Source organism: Rhinopithecus bieti, unplaced genomic scaffold (genome assembly GCF_001698545.2).
Source record: "Rhinopithecus bieti isolate Rb0 unplaced genomic scaffold, ASM169854v2 scaffold_9449, whole genome shotgun sequence".
Lineage (NCBI taxonomy): Eukaryota > Metazoa > Chordata > Mammalia > Primates > Cercopithecidae > Rhinopithecus > Rhinopithecus bieti.
This window is the reverse complement of record NW_016806089.1, coordinates 696,644-718,490: the sequence shown is the minus strand read 5'-3', so window position 1 is coordinate 718,490 and position 21,847 is coordinate 696,644. Positions and strand designations below refer to the sequence as shown.

The 21,847-nt window shown below is 60.0% G+C and overlaps 1 protein-coding gene across 13 annotated transcripts; it reads right to left on the bottom strand.

Moving 5' to 3' along the window:
• Positions 1 to 1,251: 1,251 nt before the first annotated feature.
• Positions 1,252 to 21,682, bottom strand: TNNT3 (troponin T3, fast skeletal type). 13 transcript variants are annotated; one of them, XM_017874711.1, is made up of 18 exons: positions 21,489 to 21,591; positions 18,345 to 18,379; positions 18,177 to 18,190; positions 17,670 to 17,687; positions 16,112 to 16,129; positions 15,935 to 15,955; positions 14,618 to 14,638; positions 14,380 to 14,394; positions 12,076 to 12,099; positions 11,395 to 11,413; positions 8,753 to 8,798; positions 6,071 to 6,187; positions 5,900 to 5,977; positions 5,429 to 5,542; positions 5,219 to 5,328; positions 4,985 to 5,075; positions 3,677 to 3,717; positions 1,252 to 1,520 (listed from the first exon to the last, which is right to left on the bottom strand). In XM_017874711.1, the coding sequence occupies exons 2-18, from the start codon at positions 18,359 to 18,361 to the stop codon at positions 1,466 to 1,468; spliced, it is 819 nt and encodes a 272-aa protein (XP_017730200.1). In that variant the 5' UTR covers positions 18,362 to 18,379; positions 21,489 to 21,591; the 3' UTR covers positions 1,252 to 1,465. The 13 variants fall into 13 exon arrangements, with proteins under 13 accessions (XP_017730200.1, XP_017730206.1, XP_017730201.1 ...); XM_017874717.1 differs by lacking the exon at positions 3,677 to 3,717 and adding an exon at positions 2,946 to 2,988 and having other exon boundaries at positions 21,489 to 21,589; XM_017874712.1 differs by lacking the exon at positions 14,618 to 14,638.
• Positions 21,683 to 21,847: the final 165 nt, after the last annotated feature.

Here is a 21,847-nt window from a genome sequence, read left to right as displayed (position 1 = left end):
TGTGTGTGTTGTGGAGGGTGGTGTGTGTGTGTTGTGGGGGGTGATGTTTCTGTGTGTGTGTGTTGTGGGTGGTGTGTGTGTGTTGGTGATGTGTGTGTGTGTTGTGGGGGGTGATGTTTCTGTGTGTGTGTGTGTTGTGGGGGGTGATTGTGTGTGTTGTGGAGGGTGATGTGTGTGTGTGTTGTGGGGGGTGATGTGTGTGTGTGTGTTGTGGGGGGTGATGTTTCTGTGTGTGTCTGTGTTGTGGGGGGTGATGTGTCTGTGTTGGGGGGGTGATGTGTGTGTGTGTGTTGTGGGAGGTGACGTGTGTGTATTGTGGGGGGTGAGGTGTGTGTGTGTGTGTTGTGGGGGGTGATATGTGTGTGTGTGTGTTGCGGGGTCTGCACACGTATGATGCTATCTGGAGGTTCTGTGTTGTCCTCCAGGTCCTGGCCTTGTCCCCATCCCCATCACAGACTGAGGAGGCCTTGCTGGGCTGCTCCCCCATCCTTCCCTCCTTGGCCCCCTTCCCCAGCAGCAGAACTCCCAGATGTGGCCGCCCGCCCCCGAGTCTTTCTGGGGCCCGTTCTGGACTCCAAACCTTCCTCTGTGAATATTTTGCTGTACAAGTCTCTGTGTCTTGATCCAATTTCTGTGATTTATATTTTCCATAATTCTCTCTGGTCAGGATTTTCAGATTTACGACCCGCATGCGCTCTGCTGTCCTGCGTGCTGGAGAAGGCCGTCTGTCTCCCCTGCCTGCCGTCTGCTGGGAGTGCGCTCTCCCGCACTGTTCTGCCCCCACCAGGGCCTGGGGTGCGCCCCTCATGCGGGAGCCGCTCCTGCCTGCCTTCACCTTTCTGGGGGGTGGCAAAGTCTTCCTTGCAGCCCTGCCCTCCTCCATCACCCCCTCCTGAGGCAAAGTTTCTCTGTCCCCAATGGATTGACAGCTGGCATAGAGGGACGGGGTCTGGGGCTGGGGGTGTGGCCTGCAGATCCCTCCTGCACAAAGACCCCAGGGAAGTGGAGAGCGGAGGGTCCTACAGGCTCGGGCGGGCAGGGATGGGGCCCGCGTTTTAGAGGGAAAAGCCGTGGGCAGCATCTGATGGGCATCCAGGCACCACCCTGGCCATAGTAACAGGTGGCACGTGCTGGCCAGTGCCCTCCTGAGCTGGCCCCACGGATGGCCAGGACGCTGTGCCCTTGGCTAGCCCCTACCCGCATCCCCCCCGTGTCCCCCAGGGCCCCCCATGCAGAAGCAAGTGCACACTGTGGAGGGGGGTCTGCGGCTTTATTCACAGGCCCCAGGGGATAGAGGCAGCAAGGACAGAGATGCGGGGGGTGCCCTGGGATGGCCTCTTCACCCCCAGGATTGTCAGGGAGCCCCTGACAGGATTGTGGGGGCTGGAGGATGTGGAGTCCCACGGGCGGCCCTGGTGTGCACGAGGGTGGAGGATCTCTGCCTCGAGGGGCCTTCCTGTCCTCTCTACTTCCAGCGCCCGCCGACTTTGCCCTTGGCTGGGGTCCCAGCCTTCTTGCTGCTGCAAATGGGAAGCAAGCGATCCTTGAGGGTCAGGACCTCTGGCCGTGCCCCTCCTGGTCCTCCACTCTGGGTGGACGCTCAGCCCGACCCCACACTGCTCTCCGGGCACAGGCCCGGCCCAAGCTCTCAGCGCACACCCAGCTTCAGTCCAGGCAGTGCCCACTCACCTGTGCCTGGCGGGCCTAGGTCATTAGTGTGGTTAGGGGGCTGGCATGTGAGCCCAGGGCACCCTCCCTTTGTCCTTCCTTCCTTGCCTGAGGTGCCACTGCAGACAGACCCCGAGCTTGGGAAGACTGTCTTGGCAGATAATGATAATCCTTTCACTTGGCCTCAAAAGAGCCCTTGCCCCTCCAGACGGTGGCCTCTGAGGGGTGGCAGTCCCAGGAACCTGCCCCGTTTGTCTGAGGCCTTCACGTGGCCGAGAGCCAGGAGGAGCTGGGTTCGGGTGAGGGACAGAGGCAGGAGAAGGACAGGAGTGCTCGGGCCCGCGAGGCCGCAGGGACGCCTGGCTGGCCAAAGGGCCGTGCCCTCACACACGTTCCTGAGCACCCTCAGCACAGCCACGTGCACACACGCAAGGCACATGGACACGCACGCCGGACTGCCCGCCCTCAGAGGGCTGAATGCCCCTGATGGACAACAGGGAGACGGTGAGGTCACGTGCCCAGGGATGAGCTGCCCTGGGCACACAGGGAAGCCAGGTACAGGAGGAAGGGGAGAGGAATCCCAGAAAACCAATGAAACTCAAGTGCCCCAAACACCGCGGTCCTTGGAGAAATGGGAATGGCCGCGCAGCTGGGTCAGTGACAGGATCACCAGTGTGGCGTGCCGGGGCACCCCTGGGTGCAGGCCCGTGCGGGTGGGTCAAGTAGCTGTGCCAAGGGGTTCCCACAGCCCCTGGACACTGATTTGATGGACGAGGGCGTCACCCTCCTGGAGAAGTCCCATGATTGCCCAGCGTCACAGAGGGGCTGGTGATGAGACCTGGTGTTCTTAATTCCCTGTCCTAGGTCCCCTTGGAGGGTGGGATACACTGGCAGATACCCCGGGGCCCAGGTTGGTACACCAAAGGCGCAGCCAAGCAGCCCTTCTAGGGGCTCCCTGGCCTCGCCCCTCTCCCTGGGCCAGTGCCAGACTTGGGTGCGCGAGGGTTTGACAAGCAAGCCCATTGGGTTCCCTCCTCCTGGACTTGCCATCCCCCAGGGCCTCCCCTGCGTGCAGGGAGGGAGGAGGCTCCGGGGTCCCTGGCACAGCCTGTGGCATGCTGGGCCTGGGTGGCCTGGCCGGGTTAGTCCTCGTTACTGCCTGCCCAGGCCGTCCACCACCGGCCCTTGTTAGGGACTGAGTGACAACGGCCGGCCCGGGAGCGGCCCCTGTGCCCCAGCATGTAGTGAGGAGCATTTTGCTTTTTGGGGCTACTCACTGCTCTGGGCTCATGGTCGGATGCGGCTTCTGAGCGTGGTGATCTGTGAACAACATGAGTGACTCACTGCGACGACCCAAGGGCCAGGCCTGCGTGTCCTGGGTGAAGGCCCGTCTCCACCGCAGGGTGGGCTGGGCTGGGCGACCCAGGGCTTCTGGGCCCCCACGAGGGCTCCTCGGCTCCCTTACTGTCTCCTGGCTCCTTGTGCAGGGGGACACTGTCCCTTGGCCCTCGGGCTCGTGCGTAGACTGACTCTCGCCAACCTGTACTGGCCTGGACTGCCACACACAGCAGCCCGTAGCTGGCCACTTACCTTCAGCCTGCGGCAGGATCTGGGGCAGGGGGCACGGAGCATGGATGGGGGGGTGGGGAGGGTGCAGGTGAGGCCTGCGGACCCCTCCTTCCCAGCTCCAGCTCCCTTCAACTGCTGAGCTCTGAGCTCCTGGGCCAGCCGCTCCTGCCCTCCTGCCTGCACCCGGGGGCACTCCGTGGCCGCTGCCGGCTTGAGGCGGAGCTCCTGGGAAGGTGGGGGCCCTTCCTCGCTTGCCAACAGGGCAGCGGCCACTGGGAAGCCCCGGCTGCAGGCCCCAGGGGAGAGCGGGGCAGGAGGAAGGCTCCAGGCCCCCTGCCACCAGCATCCTGAGCGACCCAGGTTTTTGCCATGCGAGAGGTTCACCTCACCGTGCAGCGCACACCCACGGGCCTGGCCCAGGGTGGACCCGGCTACTTACAACTTGGCCAGCATCTGCACTCTGGCCCGGACATTCATGATCTAGAAAGACCAAGATGGTTACAAGGCTGGATGGGCAGCTGAGGCATCAAAGCTGTGGGCTAGCTTGGCCTGGTGATGGCCCTCCAGGCTCTGCAGTCCCTAGGGACCCGCTGTGGCCACGTCTATCCAGAGCCAGTGGGTCCCTGACTCAGCTCTGGGAACACAGCCTGGGTCCTGTGCAGTGAGGCCCATCTCAGGGCCAGCCCCTCTGGAAGAGCCCCGAGGGTGAAGTAGGGCTATCCCCCGTGCCTGGACGCCTGGGGACAGCTCTGGGAGGGAGTGTAATCATCCTGCTTCTGTCGGAGGGGAGCTCGTGGAAACTCGGGTGGAACAGGTGGCATGCCCAGAGCCCCTGAGAAGGTGCTCGGATTTGCCTGGCTGGCTTGGATGGGTCATCCCGCACCCCCTGCACCCGAGTGGAGCACAGGCCCCGTGGGCAGGCTGCTCTCCCCTGGGGCCTCTGGCGGTGCTGGAGGGTGGACATCGTGTCCTTGATGGTGATGCTGGAGTGTCTGCATTCGCCCTGAGCACACAGGTCACCCACGGCTGTGCCCCTCGCCCCTGGAGCCCACACGGGTGTTTGGGAGGGTGGGAAGCAGCTCGGCCTCTATCCTAGCTCCCACATTGCAACCCAGCCCCTGAGGCCACCCAGGCAGGCTGCCTTCCCCAGCCCCAGCTTTGCCTGCAGCGATAATGCCTGCATGGGATGGGGGCTCTGCTCCGTCTCGGAGGGGCACAGTCTCAGGCCCCCTTTTCCAGCCGCGGGTGCAGCGTGTCACCGCTCTCTGCCTGCCCTGAGGAAGCAGATGTCTGGGGCCCTGGTGGAAGCCAGAGCCTGGGTTTGCGGAGGAGGCTCTGTGGAAAGGACGCCCCGCACCGGACAGCCTCGGTGGCCCGGGCCTGAGCTCGGTGATGATGGGGACTTTCTTTAAGCTTAAAGGGGTTCAGAAAATGAACCCTGAGTCCACTCGGCCATGGCTGCTCTGCCATGACAGTCCTCATGGCAGGGGTGACGAAGGCCGCCCACAGGGGTCAGGTTCATCGCTCAGGGTGCTGCGTGGCCAGCCAGGAGGACGGGCTCTGGCCACAGTCCCCAGCAGGAGAGCAGCCTCAGCCAGGGGTCAGTGGCGGCAGCCTGTGTGGGCCTCTCAGGGCCCAGGGCCCTGCGATGGGCATGTCCAGAGTTTGCCAGGGACACAGGGAGTGGCTGCTCTGGCTGGTGGGTGAAAGCTGCTAGGGCCCCAGGGCCGGAGGTGCCAGGACTCACATCATATTTCTGGCGTTTCAACTTCTCCCCAAACTCGAACTTGTCGGTCTCCAGCTGGTGCAGGGTCTCCCAGAGCTCCTTGGCTTTGTCCCTGGGGCAGAGGAAGGGGGGAGGCTTTGTTGAATAAGCCCCAAAGGCAGGGCCAGGGCCCTGGAGTCCTCCTCCAGCCACTGAGGAGCACAGTCCTTGGTGGCTTGGGGAGCAGTGGGTAGCCCCGCAGCAGCCACCCCTCACCTCAGTTTGTCTTCACTGAGGTGGTCGATGTTGAGCGGCTTGCGTCTCTCAGCAAGAATCTTCTTCTTCATTTCACGGGCCGTCTGCTTCTTGCCTCTCTTCTGGTCGGCCTGGAGGGGAAAAGTCCAAAGAGAGGGGCTTGGTTTCAGGAGGGCGCAGGGCGCAGCCCACACTGAAGGCTGCCACCATGCTCCTAGCAGCGGCACGCACCTTGGCCAGGTAGCTGCTGTAGTTGGCTCCCATGGAAGACAGAGCTTTCTTCTTCTTCAGGTCGTCCTCTGCCCTCCTCTTGGCATCCTCCTCCTCCCTTCTGGCCTTTTCCTCCTGTGGAGACCCCATCCCCAAGACGCTCAGGGATGGAGAGAGGGCTGTGCTTTCTGGGCAAGCTTTAGGGACCCACCCTGGGCTTAGAACTGTCTGGAAGAACCCACCCTGGGGTTAGAACTCTCTGGAAGGACCCACCCTGGGCTTAGAACTATCTGGAAGGAAGCTCCAGGTCTTGGCCAGGATTTGTTGTCTTGCAAGGGGTTCTGCAGGGCGTGGGGGACTTAGCCAGTGGCTCTGATCATTGGCCAGTGACAGTGGGAACCCCAGGAGGAGGAAGGCCTCGGTCCCCTACATTTCTCTGGGCCTGGGGTTCATTCGCTGATGAGACAGCGGTAGGGTTGGTGCCCTTCTCACCGCCAGTCTGTTCTGGCGCTCCCTCTCCTTCTCTGCACGAATCCTCTGCTGCTCCGCTCTCTCCGCACGGCGCTTCTCCTGCAGCCAGAGAAGTGCGTCTGCTTAGCCCTGTCCCCAGGTCCTCCGAGGGTGTCCACCAGCCCCTGCTGCAGCGTGAACTGCCCCACTCACGATTCTCTCCTTGAGAGCGACCAGCTCCTCCTCCTCCTTCTTCCGGGCTTCAAAGTGGCTGTCGATGAGGGCCTGGAGCTCCATTAGGTCTTTGTTCTGACGCTTCTTCTGGATGTCCTGTGGGCAGGGGCAGTGGGCATCAGCCCCACCCCTCTCCCCAACCCCTGCCCTGCCTGGCCTGCCTTGCAGCAAGAGGCCCTTTCCCTTGCCCCAGCAGATAAGCCCTGAATCCCTTGGCCACCATGAAAATGGCAAGTGGCAAGGAATGTTTTGCCTTCTACACATTGCCACAGCTGCTATCCTCATAGGGGCCAAGGTTGGCCTGATTTCTGAGCTACAGAGCAGGGATGGTGCCCAGCCATAAGGTCCTCAGCATCCTTAGGATGAACTGGCCCTGACTTGGCTCTGTCATCATCCTCAGAGATGCCCTGCATGGGCCTGGCAGAGAGAAGACTGCTGAGTGAGATAAATTGTTGGATAAATAGATAGGCATGTGAACAGATGAACTGATGGATGGGTGGATGAGTGAGAGAGGATGGAGACAGATGACTGGGTGGATGGATGAATGGATGGATAGGTAGATGGGTAGAGGGATGGATATGTGGATTAATGGTAGAGGATGTGTGGATGGTGGGTGAGTGGCTGGGTGGGTGGATAGATGGGTGGGTGGATGGGAGGATGAATGGGTGAATGGGTGGGTGTGTGGGAGGGTGGTTGAGTGGATGGTTTGCATGAGTGAGTGGATGATTACATGGATCGAGTGGATGGAGAGTAGATGAGATGAGTGGGATGGATGTGATGGATGGCATGGATGGAATGGATGCATGATGCCGGACATGTTGGGTAGATGGTGGGGGTGGATGGCGTGAGGGATGGATGGATGGATAGATGGTTGGGGGGATGGGTGGTGCATGGGTGACTGGATGGATGTATGGACGGATGGTTTGGGTGGATGGGTGGAGGTGCTGTGAGGTGGAGGATGGATGGGATGGGATGGAAGATGGGGGTGGATGGGTGAGTGGATGATGGGATGATGGGATAGATGGTTGGGTGGAGTGGTGCATGGGTGATGGATGGGATGGATGGATAGTCTATGGTTGGTGATGTGTGGGTGCATGGGTGAGTGGATGGATGGATGGGATAGATGGTTGGCGGGTGGATGGTGAGTGGATGGATGGATGGCTGATGGGTGGGTGGATGGGTGGTGGATGGATGGATGGACGGATGTTGGGTGGATGGGGTGGTGATGGGTGAGTGGATGGAGGATGGGTGGATGGCTGTGAGGGTGGATGGGTGGTGATTGCGACTGAATGGACGTGGAGTGGTTGGGGGGATGGGGTGGGTGCTGGATGGAGTGGATAGATGGTTGGGGTGGATGGGTGCATTGGATGGATGGATTGATGGTTGGGTGGGGATGGTGTGGGTGGATGGGTGAGTGGATGGATCGAGGATAGATGGTTGACTCGCGCGGGGGATTGGGTGGGTGTGATGGGTGGGTGGATGGATGGATGGATAATGGTGGGTGGACGGAGTGTTGGTGGAATGGTGGTGCAGGTGAGTTGATGGATGGATGGACGGATGTTGGTGGATGGGTGTGGGGTGGAATGGATGGTATGGGATGGATGGATGGATGATGGGGTTGGGTGGATGTGTGAGTGGATGGATGGATGGATGGATGGAATGGATGGATTGATGGATGGATTAGATGTTTGGGTGATGGGTGGGTGCGATGGTGAGTGATGGATGGTGGAGTAGAGGTTGGGGTGGATGGGTGGCCATGGTGAGTGAATGATGGATGGGACGGATGGTTGGGTGGATGGGTGGGTGGTATGGTGAGTGGAGGATGGATGGATGGATGGATGGATGGATGGAGGCATGGATAGGATGGTTGGGTGGATGAGTGCGGTGCATGGGTGAGTGGGTGGATGGATGGATAGATGGGTTGGTGGAATGGAGTGAGGTTTTTGATGGATGGATGATGGATGGATGGATGGATTGGATGGATGGATAGATGGTTGGGTGGATGAGTGGGTGCATGGGGGTGAGGTGGGTGGATGGGCAATGGATAGACTGGTTGGTGGATGGGTGGGTGATGGTGAGTGGATGGATGGATGGGTGGATGGTGTGATGGGTGGGGTGGATGGATGGAATGTGGCGGATGGTGGGTGGAATGGGTGGGTGGATGGCGTTGTGGATGGCATGAATGGATAGATGGTTTGGATAGATGGTTGGGGTGGGATGGGTGGGTGGATGGGTGGAGTGGATGGATAGTATGGTTGGTGATGGGGTGGGTGGATGCGGATGGATGGATGGGATAGATGGTTGATGCATGGGTGGGTGGATGGGTGAGTGGATGGATGGATGGACGGATGGTTGGGTGGATGGGTGGGTGGATGGATGGATGGATAGATGGGTGGGTGGATGGGTGGGTGGATGGGTAGAGCTTATGTGCGTGGGTGGATGGATGGATAGAAGGATAGATAGAGGAGAAGGGAAGAGAGAAGTTTAGTTTTAGAGGGGTTTCCTCTGGTCTAGGAATAAGTTATGGTAGAATTGCCCGGACCCAGGAGGCCCCAGCTCTGGCTGCTTGGGAGGAAGTGACCATCTGAGGCCTGGCCTGGAGCCCAAAAGCTGGGGTGTGGGGAAATCGTGGCCATGTTGACCAGAGTCCTGTAAACTTACATCGAAGTCCACTTTCTCCCCTTCTGGGATCTTAGGAGCAGTGAGTCTGAAGAGGAGACAGAGAGGCCCATGAGCAGAGACCCAGGAACCCACCCCAGAGGGTCAGCCTGGCGCTTTCCCTACTGGCCCCTACTGACCCTGGTGCCCTCCTGCTCTGGCCCCTAGCTGAGGGTGCCCCGCCGAGCGGCACGTTTGCCCCAGCTTTATTCTTACGAGGTTTGTAGCCCACCGTCCTGAGAGTGGCTTGAGACCCTCAAGAATGCTTTAGCTTTCCAGCGCTGCCATCTGCCTTTCGGCTTCTGGCCGTTGCCAGTGTCGCTGCACCCCAGCTACCAGGAGGGCACCTCCATTTCCTTCTCAAACAGATAAACAGACGCAGCCAGGTCGGGTGAGAAGCTACAGCCACTGTGGGTGGCGGTGGCCTCCCTGGGCAGGAACGGCCGCTGCGAGCCTGTGCCTTTCCCCAGCCCCTCTTTCATCTTTCTCTCTGGCGGCCCAAAGGAAGGAGGAGAGGGGGCTGGGAAGAAAGCAATCTGAAGGGGAAGCGAGGCCCCCTCTCCGGCTGGGTGTGCAGTCCCCTCCTCTCACCAATACATTCCAGATGCAGCAAAGAGTTAAAACAACAACAATTTTTTTCCAACAAACCATAGAAGAAAGTGGAGCTAAATATCAATCAAAAACTGGAGCAGGAAAGGGTTTCCTAAGCTCAGAAGCACCAGAAGGTGCCTCTAAGGGAAAGAAGGCCAGATGACGCCACACAAATGAAAAACTTATGTATGTGAAAAAAAAAAAAACACGGAAAATGGAAAGGCAAAAAAAAAAAAAAAAGACTAAAAAAATATTTTCAGCAAATACAGAGAAGACTTATATCCTTATGCAAACTGATGACTAAGAAAACACAGAGATTCTTCCACCAGGAGACAAATGAGCAATGGTCATGGCTATGAGTTCTCAGAGAAAAGGCGACCCATCCCAAAGTCAGGGAAATGTTGGCCCCGAGTGACTGTTAGGGCGCAAAGCCAAACAACCATGAGGTGCCGTTTCTCATCCATCAGAGGCTGCGATGTAAAAGCACGTTCCTGTCCCTGGGTGAGGAGGGTGTGGGACACAGACCCGCTCACATCCCACGTAGGAGACGGCGTTGGCCGGGCCCTTGTGGAAAGCAATTTGGCAGTGGATGTCAAAGTCTTAAGAACATTCATACTCTTTGACCCAGTAATTCCAGTTCTGGGAATGTGGCCTACGGAAATAACCCTAAAGACAGAAAACGCTTTCCAACCGGCGTTATTTATGATAGTAAAATATTGGGGAAAGCCTGCAATAGGGGAATGGTTAGGAAAATTACGGTTTGTCCAATTGATGGAATATTATGTGGCCATTCAAAATATTTAAGAAGACTGTGTAAAACATGGAAAATACTTATGAATAGTGCTAAATTTTAAAAAAGCAGAATTCAAAGCTGCAGAGACGGTATGATGTTTGAAAAACAGGGCCGGCTTTAAATCTTTTTTTCCAAGCACTATGCATGGAAAAAAGGAAGAACGAAGGCTTTTTAGTTCTTTCTGCTCTTTTCCACAGTCTGGCTGGCTGGGTGGGAGAATTATAGATGACGTTTTTTCTTCATTTGACTTTTATATATTTTCCAAATTTTCTTTCATGAGGTGTTTTATTTTCATAATGAAAACACAAACAGTTTTTCTAAAATGAGAAAATATCTCGTGATCTGGCATTACTGTACTTAAAATCACTGAAAAATACAGGGCAAAGGATGGGAATATGCCGGCTGTACCCTTCAGATGTTCTCCCTCTTCTGAGAATCTGCATTGCTCCCCAAGTGGGAACCAACAGTGAGTGTGTGTTAAGACACTGAGATTCCACCTCGCACAGAGCAGAACGCAGGCAAGAGCCCTCGAGATAAAAGGGCGAATCACGTAGCGAGTGCTGCAGCTTGTGAGCACTGATCAAAAGCAGAAAAGTCAGAAGAGCTGCAGTAAAAAAATCAAACCCGTGAAGTGCTCACAAGCAGGTGCCATGAGGACAAGATTCTCCGAGTTCTGCCCCAAAGGGGGACAGGGGCCCCTGCATGGTGAGCGATTTTGGACACGGTCAAGGTGTCATTCTGCCGTGGGTTTCTGGGGGGAGTCTCCCACCTTTCTCCACTTCGGGACTCCCTTTCTTGTCGATTTTCACATCTAGGGCTCTGGGAGTCCTCGAAGTATGGCGGGGCATGATGTGGCCCCCCGAAGGCCACGAGGTGTTGTGGTGGCCCAACTCCCTGCACCCGGCACCCTGCCTTCCTTCTTTGACTCTCTCCCACCCACCTCTCCTCCCTTCTTCTGCGTCAGTAGCCTCCTCCTGCAGGAAGCCCTCTTTGTCTGCCCCGAATGACCCCGCGCAAAATCACACCCTGCTGGGCCTCCCAAGCCCATCTCCCAGGTGACCCTCATCCCTCCCACCCTGTGCTCTGAGCATCCCTCCGAATGCAGGCTCCAGGCATCTGGCCCTGGCCTGCTCCTCCACCCCCACCATGGAGCACACTCACTGGGCGCCACACTCACTTGGCTGCCCCCTCCCCAGAACACACTCGGCGTGGGGCCTGCCAGGACCCCACACTCACTTGGCCGGCCCCACCCCACACTCACTTGAGTCTTGGTTTCTCCTCTGGTCCGCACAGCACCAGCGTGGGAAGAGGGACACCAGCGTGGGGAGAGGGAGAGAGACAGCCTGGGTGAGACGGGGTCGCTTGGGGCCCTGGGGTCCCCCTCGCTGAAAGCCGCTGTCCTTTTCAGCTGGGTGTGCCCCCACCCCCCAGAAACAAGAGGGTCCTGTTTCTGCTCTAGGCCTGCAAAAGCCCCTGGCAGGGTCAGAGGGGAAGAATTCAGGGCCTGGGGCCGGGAGGAAGGGTGAGGAAGAGGCAGGGAAGAAATAGGAGCGAGACAGGCAGCATCCTTGAAGGCTGGGAAGGGAGGAGACGGAGGAAAGAGGACAGAGGCCCGGAAAGAAGATGGGGAGGAAAGGGGCTCGGGAGAAAGGGGAGGGGGCGCTCTGCCCGGGCTCTGGCACTGCTGCTGGTCCTGCTTACTCCCCCTCCACTGTATGGCAGAAGCTTGGAGCGGTGGCACCCGCGAGGCCCTGGCAGCCCGACCCCAGCAGCACCGTGCGGAGCAGCAAGGCCTGGCCCTCTGAGGCCCCCGTGCCAGGGGAAGAGAAAGAGGACAGAGGGAGAGGGAGGCAGGGCAGCGAGGGATCCCAGCCCGTCCTCTTTCCCTCACGTCGGCTAGAGCCAGGGTCCTGCACCTCCGGCGGTGGGGACGGGCCCTTACCTTCCGCGTCCTCCTCTGCGGTGTCTTCCAGGTGGCAAAAGGCACAAGCACACATGCAAGAGAAAAGCCAGCGCAGCTGCGGGAGCAGTGGGCAAGGGGCCTGTGGCGGGCAAGGGGCCCACCCCCTCACTTGGACCCTGTTTTCCCCAGGGTGTGCCTATGGGGCCCTACAAGTGTCAAGGGGCAATGTGGGGGGCTAAGAGCACTGGGTCTCATCTGTCTCCCCGGTCTGTCTTCTTGGGTCTGGCAGGGCCAACCTTGGAATATGAGAGCCTCCCCACCAAGAGGGCATTGCAGCCGGGGTGGGTGCAGCCCCTTCGCTTGGTGCTTCCTGGAGCCTGACCCCTGCCTGTAAAGGCAGTGTTGCTGGGTGGAACCCAGCAGGCCATGGAATGACTACAGCCCTCAGGCCTCAGGAGCCTCTGCCAGCAACGTGATGTCTAACTCCTTGCTGGTCTCAGCCCCAGGAGCCCCTGCCTGAGCCCAGAATGTCCACCGCAGCCCCATCCACAGGCCGGGAGCCCAGGCATGCTCACCCCTGACCTCCCTGGGGCCTGCCGTCTGACTGCCACATGGCTGCTGTCCTGAGACTGGGCCCCTCTGGGACCCCACTGCTACCTCTCACTGGCTTCTCTGGGGCCTGCCTGGCCTGCCCTGGCCACCTAGTAACGGTGGCTCCTTTAGGATGCCACTCAGGCTCCTGGACCCTGGGGTGGACCTGGCTGCCTGGCCTGGCTGGCCCAGGAGGGGGTCTGCTTGGCTGGCGTAGCGGCACCCGCTTCATCCTCGGTTCCTTCAGTCCCTGCTCTGGGCCTCTACGTAGCAGCAAGGGCCATTGCACGCGATGCCCTCGGCCCCTTCCGAGTCGGCCCAGTTGCTGTCCCCTGCACTTGGCTAAAGGCAGCAGTCCTTGGGCCGGGGGTGGTCCTGCCTTGCCAGTGCCCTGGCCTTGCGAGTGCAACTGTCCTTGAGTCCTCCTTGCTGGCGCTACCTCGGTTGCCTGGGAAACCCCCACCAGGAGAGGGCCCGCCAGCGCTCTTGATTTTGCAAGTGGGCCTGAGGTCAACCCGTTCCAGATGCCTATGGGGGCGTGTGCACCGGAGTGAGCAGTGGGGCATCCTGGGGAGTGCCACCAGCCTGGCCAAGGGCCCTGACGGAACGCGCGTGGTGGGATGATGAATTGGGCCGCTGGCCCCGGCCTCCCTGACTAGGGATTTTGCTGGACGCCAGTGCGTGCTGAGGAGCCCCCCGGGGTGGGAAGGCCAAAGCCAGGGAGGAGGGTGAGGTCGGGTGATGACGAGACGGCCACACTGCCCAAGCAGCAAACGCTGTCCTGCGGGCCCTGCCTCCTCTGCTCTGCTCCACCTCGCCTGTTGTCTGTCTGGTCTTCCAACTGGCCTCAGTGCTGCTGTTCCAGAGTGACCAGCGACCCTGTACCCCCATAGCCCATCTCCGGACACCTCCCTGCACGGTGGAGTCCATCCCCCCAGCATGTCCTCGTTCCAGGGCCTCTTCTGAGCCTCGAGTCAGCACGAGCTCAGGCCCAGCAGGGAGAGCCCTGCAAGCGCTCCCACACCCGAGTGACTGGAGAAGCCGCCCAGCTGGGGGCCCCCTGACTGAATTCACCCTGACCTCCACCCAGGGGTATGGCAGGCCACGCCAGGGAGCCGGGCCCAACCCAGGGGGGGCCTCCTCACTCCGGGTGTGTCTGGGACTCGGGCCAGGAAATGGGTGGGATGCTGTGGACCTGGCTTGCCGCCTTTGCCGCATGGCCCTGGCTGTCCGTGGTTCCCCAGCGTCCCCACCTTGGCCTCAGCCATGCCTTTACTGCTTCACTTCCACTTGCCCCTCCACCCTTCCCTTTCCACCTCACCGCCTCCTACTTCCTACTTTCTGGCTGCAACTTGGAGCAGAGTGGAGGCCTCTCCCGCCGCTCTTCCCACCCCACCCTGGTGGAATCCAGAGGCGTCCCAGGGGACCCCAGCACAGTCCTTCCCAAGGGGCCTGGCTCTGGCCTCGGGCCTCAGGCGGCCACCTCACCTCGCCACCTTCCTGTTGGCAGCCCAGGAAGAGCCTAGTTGTTCCCCAGGCCTATAGAATCAATCCAGAGGAAGCCTGCGCCCCATTGATCCAGCCCGTTCCTAAGCCGGTGGTCCTTTCACTTCTGTTCCCAGCCAAGAGACCAGAATCGCGTTCAGTTGTTGGTGCGCAAGTGTCACAAGAGTGGGTCAAGAGGGAGGAAGTGAAGGGACAGAAGGGGAGGATTGAGGGCTCTGGCCTGGAGGCTGGGGAGCACCCGCGTACCTTCTTGAACTTCCTCTGCAGAAAGCAGCATCAGGTGGGCTAGAAAGTGGTGGGAGGTGAGAAGAGAATCAGTGTGAGCTATGGCAGACACAGAGAAAGGGGGGTTGGCAAGGGCTGAGGCGGTGGGCGAGCAGTCCAGGCTGTGCAGGTTATGCGGCCCCCTCTTGTTCCTTCTTGGGGTTCCTGCACCCCCGACATAGGCCACATGTGGCCATGTGGCATTAAGTCATGCACGTACCTGGTTCATGAACTTCATGGGCTAAGGAGGGCCATGGAACAAGAGGCAAAACCGCGGTCAGAGTCAAAGGAGAAGGCTCGATCAGTTTAATGGAAAGCGGCCCATTCGCCACTCGAGGCCGAGGGTGGAGGCGCGGTGCGGGGATCGAGCAAGACACAGTCAGTGTTAGCCCAGGCACGGCCACCACCCAGTCCCATGTCCCCAACCCTGCTGTCATGCATCTGGGAGCACCCCAGGTGGGGAAAACTGAGGTATCTGTGGCTCTAGCCTTAGTAGAGAAGACTCGGTACTGGGGGCTGGGCCTTCCTTTGCCCCCATCCCGTCTGTCCTGGGGGTGACCCCGGGAGGGTGTCTGTGCTCTGGCCGGGGCACAAGGCCCACGGGCAGGTTGCTAGCTGGCAGGGCGGCCTCAGGCCCACAAAGGCAGTGCTGGTCCCTGGGAGGGTAGAGCCCACAGATGGCCATGGAAGGCATCCCCGGAACCCCCACTTCCTGCATCCCAAAGCTGGAGGCTCCACTTCCTGGCATCCCCGGGACCCCACTTCCTGCCATCCCAAAGCTGGAGGCCCACTTCCTGTCATCCCCGGGACCCCCACTTCCTGCCATCCCAAAGCTGGAGGCCCACTTCCTGTCATCCCCGGGACCCCCACTTCCTGCCATCCCAAAGCTGGAGGCCCACTCTTTCTTTCCCTGATGGGATTCTTTCCTCCCTCTTAGGGTGCTGGCAGCCCTGGGCACCAATGATGGCTCTGCCTGCTGATCTGGGCATGGAACCCCAGCCCTCCCATCTGCCCCCAGCCTGGGTGCACCTCAAGGGTCTCACAGCAGGCCTGGGGGGCTGGCGAGGGCACGTGCACGAGGGAGCTGACTATGCCAGGCTGCAGGGTTCTGCCCCCAGCTGCTTTCTCTCCCCTCACTCTGTGGTGTCCCAAGATGTGGCGGGGGGTCCTGGCCAGGCCCAGGGCTCAACACCGCCACGGGCTCTCGGCTGCTCACCCTGGGGTGGAGGACTAGGGTGGGCCTATGTGTCCCCTCTGCCCCATGCTTGGGGATGCCCTGCCAACCAGCAGCCCAGCCTGTACCTGCCTGGGGAGTCCCTGGCCCTGCTGCCTGGGAGGCTGTGGGGAAGGGGGCCCACCCTCGAAACCCCACGCCCTCTCCGGTCAAGCATTGGCCGTGGTTAGTGGGTTACATTAGGGCCACATGTGGAGGCCCCTTGGCTGGCTGGTACCTCGTGGCTTCCCCACCCTCTCCCCCAACCCCACGTGGGCTCCAGCCAGGCCCCGGGCCCCACATGGGGACCAGAAGTCCTCATACCTTCCTCATGGACTTCTGCAGCTGAGGAGAGCCGGGGGTTGCAGGTGGCAGGGGGAGAGAGGAGAGGGTTAGACAGGGGCACACGGCAATCCTTAGAGGCAGGGTGGAGGTCAATGTCGGGTGGGGCAGGAAGGCTGGGGAGTGGGCATGGGGGCTGGGGCCTTGGACCCCACTTACCTTCCTCCTGGGCTTCCTCTGAGAGCCGGAGAAGCCAGGAGCAGAAGAAGGCGGAGTTGGGGGAGAGAGGGAACAGAGACGGTGATTAGAGTGTACTCAGGCCGCAAGGACAGGAGGCCGGCTGGCCGGGAGAAGAGGGCCTGGGGCTCGCTTGGCTGGGGTGAAAGATGGGGGTCAGTCCTGCATCTCTGGCCAGCGTGAGGAGCACGGAGTCCCACCAGCAGAGCTGGTCACTGTCAGCTGGGCTGGGCCCGGCCCCTGAGAGGGGTTCTGAGGTCCCTCCTACCCCGGGGGCCAGGGATTCCCATGCCTGGAGGCATTTGTGCACAGAGGCCCTTGCTAAGTCCTGCTTTGCAGGTGACGCAAGTGAGGACAGGGACAAAACCCACAGGGCTTGTGGGAAGCCCCGGCTCTGAGTGCGCCCGGAAACAAGGCTGGCACCGAGGGGTCTTTGGAGACATGTCGCATGAAGACCCTTCTGTGGCCTCCCAGCCTACCACGTGGCTGCCCCAAGAGAAAAGATGGCTCCCCAGGGCCATCGTTCCCTCGCAGAAATGAGTCTTTCCACCTTGTCGGGAGAAAAAGAAATGTTTTGCTGACGTTGTTAGGGTAGCCAAGTGTTTTCAAAATATTTTCAAAACATAGCACTTAGGACTCCTCACAGGACAGCCCTGTCTGTTAAGGTTTCGTGAACGTGCTCCCAGTTGATCGGGTGCCAGGGATTCCGGGGCAGCATCGTCGGCCTGAGAACTGCCGCCCCGCACGGTTCCCAGGTGCGCCCACGCCCGCCCACGCCTGCCCGGGCACGATGGAGACGCCCAAAGACCACACCTGGCCAGCACAGGGAGGGGGCTCCAGGCTCCACCCAGGGTTACAGCACAGAGTAGGGGGGTGGTACGGAGGGATGGAGACACAGAGAGACAGAGATGGAGATGGAGGTGGAGAAATGGGGACAGAGAGGCCAAGAGAGACAGAGACTGAGAGAGAGAGGCAGGGAGAGACAGAGACCAAGAGGCTGAAAGATACAGAGACAGAGAGAGAGAGGCTGAGAGATAAACAGGCACACAGAGAGCCCAGGGAGCCAAGAGAGATGTGGAAAGGAACTGGAGAGAGATGGAGAGACTCTGAGATGCCGGGAGGGCAGACAGAGAGAGAGAGGCTGAGAGACAGCAGCACTGGGCACGGTGGGGCATCCGGTGTTAACGAGAGTGAGGCCTTCATGACCAGCCCCAGCGAACCCCACACACCACGGCACACGGAGGATGAAGGATAAATGAAGGATCATGAGTGCATATTAATCAATTAAAGAGACAGGGGTTAGTGATGATTTACTGGCTCATTCATCATTAATTAAGTGACAGCCTCATTCATCATTAATTAGTGATGAATGGTGATGAATGATGATTGTTAATGACTAATGATGAGAGAGATGGATGGTTGATTGATAAGCTCAAGGCAGCCTGGAGCAGCCTAGGGAGGGGGTTCTGTGAGTGCCACACGGGGAGGGGGTAAAGTTCTAAGGAGGGGCTGGGGGGCTTCCAGCGGTTGCCAGAATTACCTTCTTCTTCGTACTGCTCTGCATTGGGACAGAACAAAAGAGGGGAACCACGTTAGAAGGGGCTGCCCGTGAAGGGAGGAGGAGGAGGAGGAGAGGCCGGTGTGTCCTGGCCCTAGACAGGCCAGTGACTCCCCTTGGCCAAGGGTGTGGAATTGGGGGTCCTCAGGCCCAGAGGAGGTGCTGAGGAAGGCAGAGGCTCTGGTGATGATGGTGGCTTTTGGTGGGGTCCTGGATGCCCACGTCCCACAGTGGGCATGAAAGAGGCAGAGAGACAAGACCCAGAGCCTGACCTGCAGCCCCTCAGGACTGTGTGGCCACCCGTCAGGGAAAAGACCCTCGAGGCCCCCAGTCGGACAACTGTTTTCCGAGGGTCACTCAGAAGGCACCCGTGGCATGCAGCCAATGTAGGGCTGCTGAGGGGACACGTGGTATGCACAGTCCAGCCCCTGCCCAGGTGCGACCCTTCCTTCTAGAGCAGGAAGTAGAAGGAAAATGGGTTATACTTACCCTCCACCTGTTCACTGTGGGGCAGGGAAAGAGAGAGAAAGAAGGAGAGAGGTGGTGAGGCTGGGCTCTGCTTGAACTTGTGCAAGTTAGGGCATGCTCCAGGCCCGCAGAAGCCAAGGGGCCAGGGTCCCGAGCCGGGCGGGGGGCAGCCACCAGCTGGGTACTTACACTTCCTCGTCAGACATGGTGAAGGTGGGTGGTTTCTGCAGAGAGAGATTGAGAGACAGAGAGAGAGAGAGCGAGAGAGAGAGAGAGAGAGGATGGAAAGAGAGTTCGGAGCTGCCTGAGCGTAGGGTGGGGGATGGACTCTTGGAGCAGTGCTGTGGGGAGACTGCGTGCAGGGTTTGGGGGCCAGCTCTGGCCTTGGACGAGTCCACCTCTTTGGGCCCCCCCTTCCTCCAGGGCTCCTGGCCCCTCCCAGCCCTTGGCGCCCCGGACTCTGTCCCCTCTTCCTGCCTTGGCTCCAGCCTGGAGCTTGGAATCTTGGAGTTGGACGGGATGTTGGAAGGTCGTGGCATCCACCCCCACCCAGGGCAGACATCCTCTCCACAGCGTCCCCTGAGGAGGGTCATCCAGAATGCAGGGCGTGTGCCGTCCAGCCCGCTCTGGACACGGGAAAAGTCCTGCTGATGGAGCTAAAACCTATCTCTGGGTATTCTCTGCCCAGTGGGTGTAGGCGGGGTCTCCCTGCGAGCCCCTGGATGACCGAGGCTGGCTCCCCAAGATGGGTAATCTGCTCAGCCTACCATTCCCCATGAGAACCCCTCTTCCCTATTTGAGCCGAAAGCTCCCTTCTGTGCCTGTTTTCCTGTGGGGTGCTCGGAGTCCCTGGTGTGCCCACCACATCCCTCTGAGGACCCCTCCTCCAAGATCACAGAGCAGGGAAGCTGTTCTGTCTTGTCACCCCTGTCTCCTGAAGACACTGAGGCTGAGCCCCAGAGCACATTGGGTTGGGTCTGGGCTGCTTCCCGTGCACCCCCCAAGCCGGGCTCTGTGCAAGGCATACTTGGACTGCAGGAGCCCACTGAGAAGCCCCCCCATTTCCCTCCCAGTGGCCGCTTTCCCCAGCCCCGGGGGTGCTCTTGATCTGTCCCTGTCTAGGGAAGCTCCATGCCCGGGACTGGCTGCCCTGTCCATGTGCGGCGGTGGCTCCAGGCCAGCATGCTGGGGACCGTCTCTCTGTGAGCTGGCCACCATGAAACACCGGGCGGCCAGGCCTGGGGAGGCTCTGAGCAGCTGCACCGGCATGTTGGCCGGGGTTTTAGAAAACAAAGTTCATTACAACACAGTACAGATCACTCGAAGACAATAGTTACGCTCCCCCCTGGGAGTGCTGTATAAGAAAAACACACGTTCATCAGCTAAAAATGCATCCACGTTGCCTTGCTGAGGTGGGAAACCGTTTTCCAAACCCTTTGTCAAGAATGTTAATTTTCCCAGAGCAACTTAAGCTCCATGCAAAATTACCCAGCAGATAGCTGTCTTCCAGGCAACGGGGGCCGCTTTTTCCTATCCCAGAATCTCTTCCTGAACTCTGCTGCCCCTCAGGTTAAGCCTCTTGCAACTGCCACGGCTGGGCCAGGCTCTCCTCCGTCCTCAACCCTACCAGCCAGTGTTGTTCAGGGCCCCGGCGTGACCCAGTCCTGGGCTGCCCACCGCCGACCCCTCGTGCTGTCCCCCTAGCTGCTTCAGGTCCCAAACCCCACAGCCTCCTCTAGGGCCACCCTCTGTATGGAGGAGGGTCAGTGAAAGGAGGGAGTGGAGCCTGGCCCCGCCCTGCTATGCCCACCCCTGACCCTGGCCGGGCTGACACCTGTCGACTACTGCAAGATGGGGGCAGCGTGGCCCTCGCCTGGAATGGGTTATTTATAAGGAGCCAGTGGCAGCTGAGGTGTCCAGAAATAGGCAAGACATTTCTGCCCAGAAACCCAAGACGTGGGTGAGGCAGGTGTGACAGCCCAGCCCTCCTTGGCCCGCAGTGGCCCCCTCACCCTCGGGCACCCAGGCCCTCCCCAGCTCCTCGTATTTCCCTCCTGTCCCCCCAGGCCAGAGTCACATGGGTGCCCCGACACCTCCAGGCAGGGTCACCTCAAGGCCCACTGACGTGAGGTGGGAAAGGCCCACTCTTCAAGTGGGGAAACTGAGGCATCTGGTTTTCTGCTGAGCACCTGGAAGCAACACAAGGCTGTTCTGTTGTCCCCAGTATGGCCTGTGTCATCACCCCTCTTTGGGGAAGGGGCTGGTGGCAGGGATGTGCTGGGGGCAAGGGATAGCATTTCAACAGCTGAGAAGCAAAGCAGGTGTCCAGTTAGTGCCTGCCTCAGAGGGGCTGCATGAAAATAACCTATGCGGTCAGGTTCCTTAGGCACACACGTCACCCTTCCCTCCTTCGGAGGTGACGGGGCCAGGGTGGGATGGGGAGGCAGGAACCACTGCCCCTTGCTTGCTGTGGTCCTGACCATGCCCCCAGACCTGCTGTCCAGCCAGCCAACCTATGCCTTGCCCCATGTTCGCCATGGACTTCAGGAGGGGCGCCCAAGGCCTGATCAGATGGCACAAGTCAGGGGGACCGTGTCCAGGGCAGGGAGGGTAGGTGGGGGCTCTTAGGAGCACCAGCTCCTCCAGCCTCCAGCCAGGGGGACGCCGTGAAGCCCAGCCCCTCCTTCATGCCACGTCCTGCCCCAGTCCAGCCCCTGTTCACTTCTGTCCTGCACCTCCAGACACTGGCCTCCAAGACTGTGAGGGCTTTAGATGTCCCTGCCCTGACACAATCCTGGGCTGGCCATACATGAGCCCCTGCCCTCCTGTCCTTGTTTTCATCTCTACAAAATGGCGGTGTTGGAGGCCCAGGTGCGAGGGCAACATGGCAAGGCCAGGACGGGCCCGGGCAAATGTCTGCATGGCAGCTGCAAGCCGGCAACCTAAGCCCTGGCAGCACCCCTGCATGGCCTCTTCCCTGCCACTCACATCCCACGCCTCTCTGCCTCCTGCTTTCAGGCCACTCCCTAGCACTGGGCGTCCCTAAGCCCCGACTTCTCCCCTCCCGGCCTTCCACACTCTGCCTTCTTCTGCATCCTCCCGGTGCAGAGACCATCACACCACTGTGTCCGCATCCCACACTCTCCGGACCCTGGAGCAGCCACCTGGGGGCTCGGAGCCACGATGCTTCAAGTTGAGATGCTCGGCACCACACGGGCCTGGGACCTCGGTGCCCCAGGACCCCAGAGTGTCCCTGGAACAAGGGGCTGTCCACCCGCACGCAGGAGGCCCCATCGGCCGCAGCCCTGGGTGGCCGTTCCTGCCCATACCCACCTGTGGGTTGAGTGTGAGAAGGGCTGGAGCTCCCTGTGGACAGGACCGGCTGCAGGCACTGGCGACCGGCTTACACCCTCGTGTTATAGTGACATTTGATCTTCCCAGCAGCCCATTGGCCAGTGGCTGGGTGGCCGGGGTGTGTGTGGAGTCAGCGGGGGGGTGGGGGGGCTGTGCCCGTGCAGGCCCCTTACCAAGTATAGGAATAGCCAGAGGAGGAGGATGAAGGAGGCCAGGATGCAGAGGACGTGCTTGGAGAAGGAGGCAAGGTCCTCCCTCCGCCTCCAGGAGGTGTCAGCTGCTATTTTTACTTCCAGCAGCGGGTACATTCTGGATGGGCCGAGGAGGGGAGGAGGAAG

Excerpts from the sequence above, each read along its gene's own strand:
- TNNT3 (XM_017874711.1), bottom strand. Across the intron at positions 5,329-5,428 it reads ACAGCAGCTACCTGGCCAAG|GCCGACCAGAAGAGAGGCAA; the intron begins GTGCGTGCCGCT and ends TTTCCCCTCCAG. Across the intron at positions 3,718-4,984 it reads TGAAACGCCAGAAATATGAT|ATCATGAATGTCCGGGCCAG; the intron begins GTGAGTCCTGGC and ends TGGTCTTTCTAG.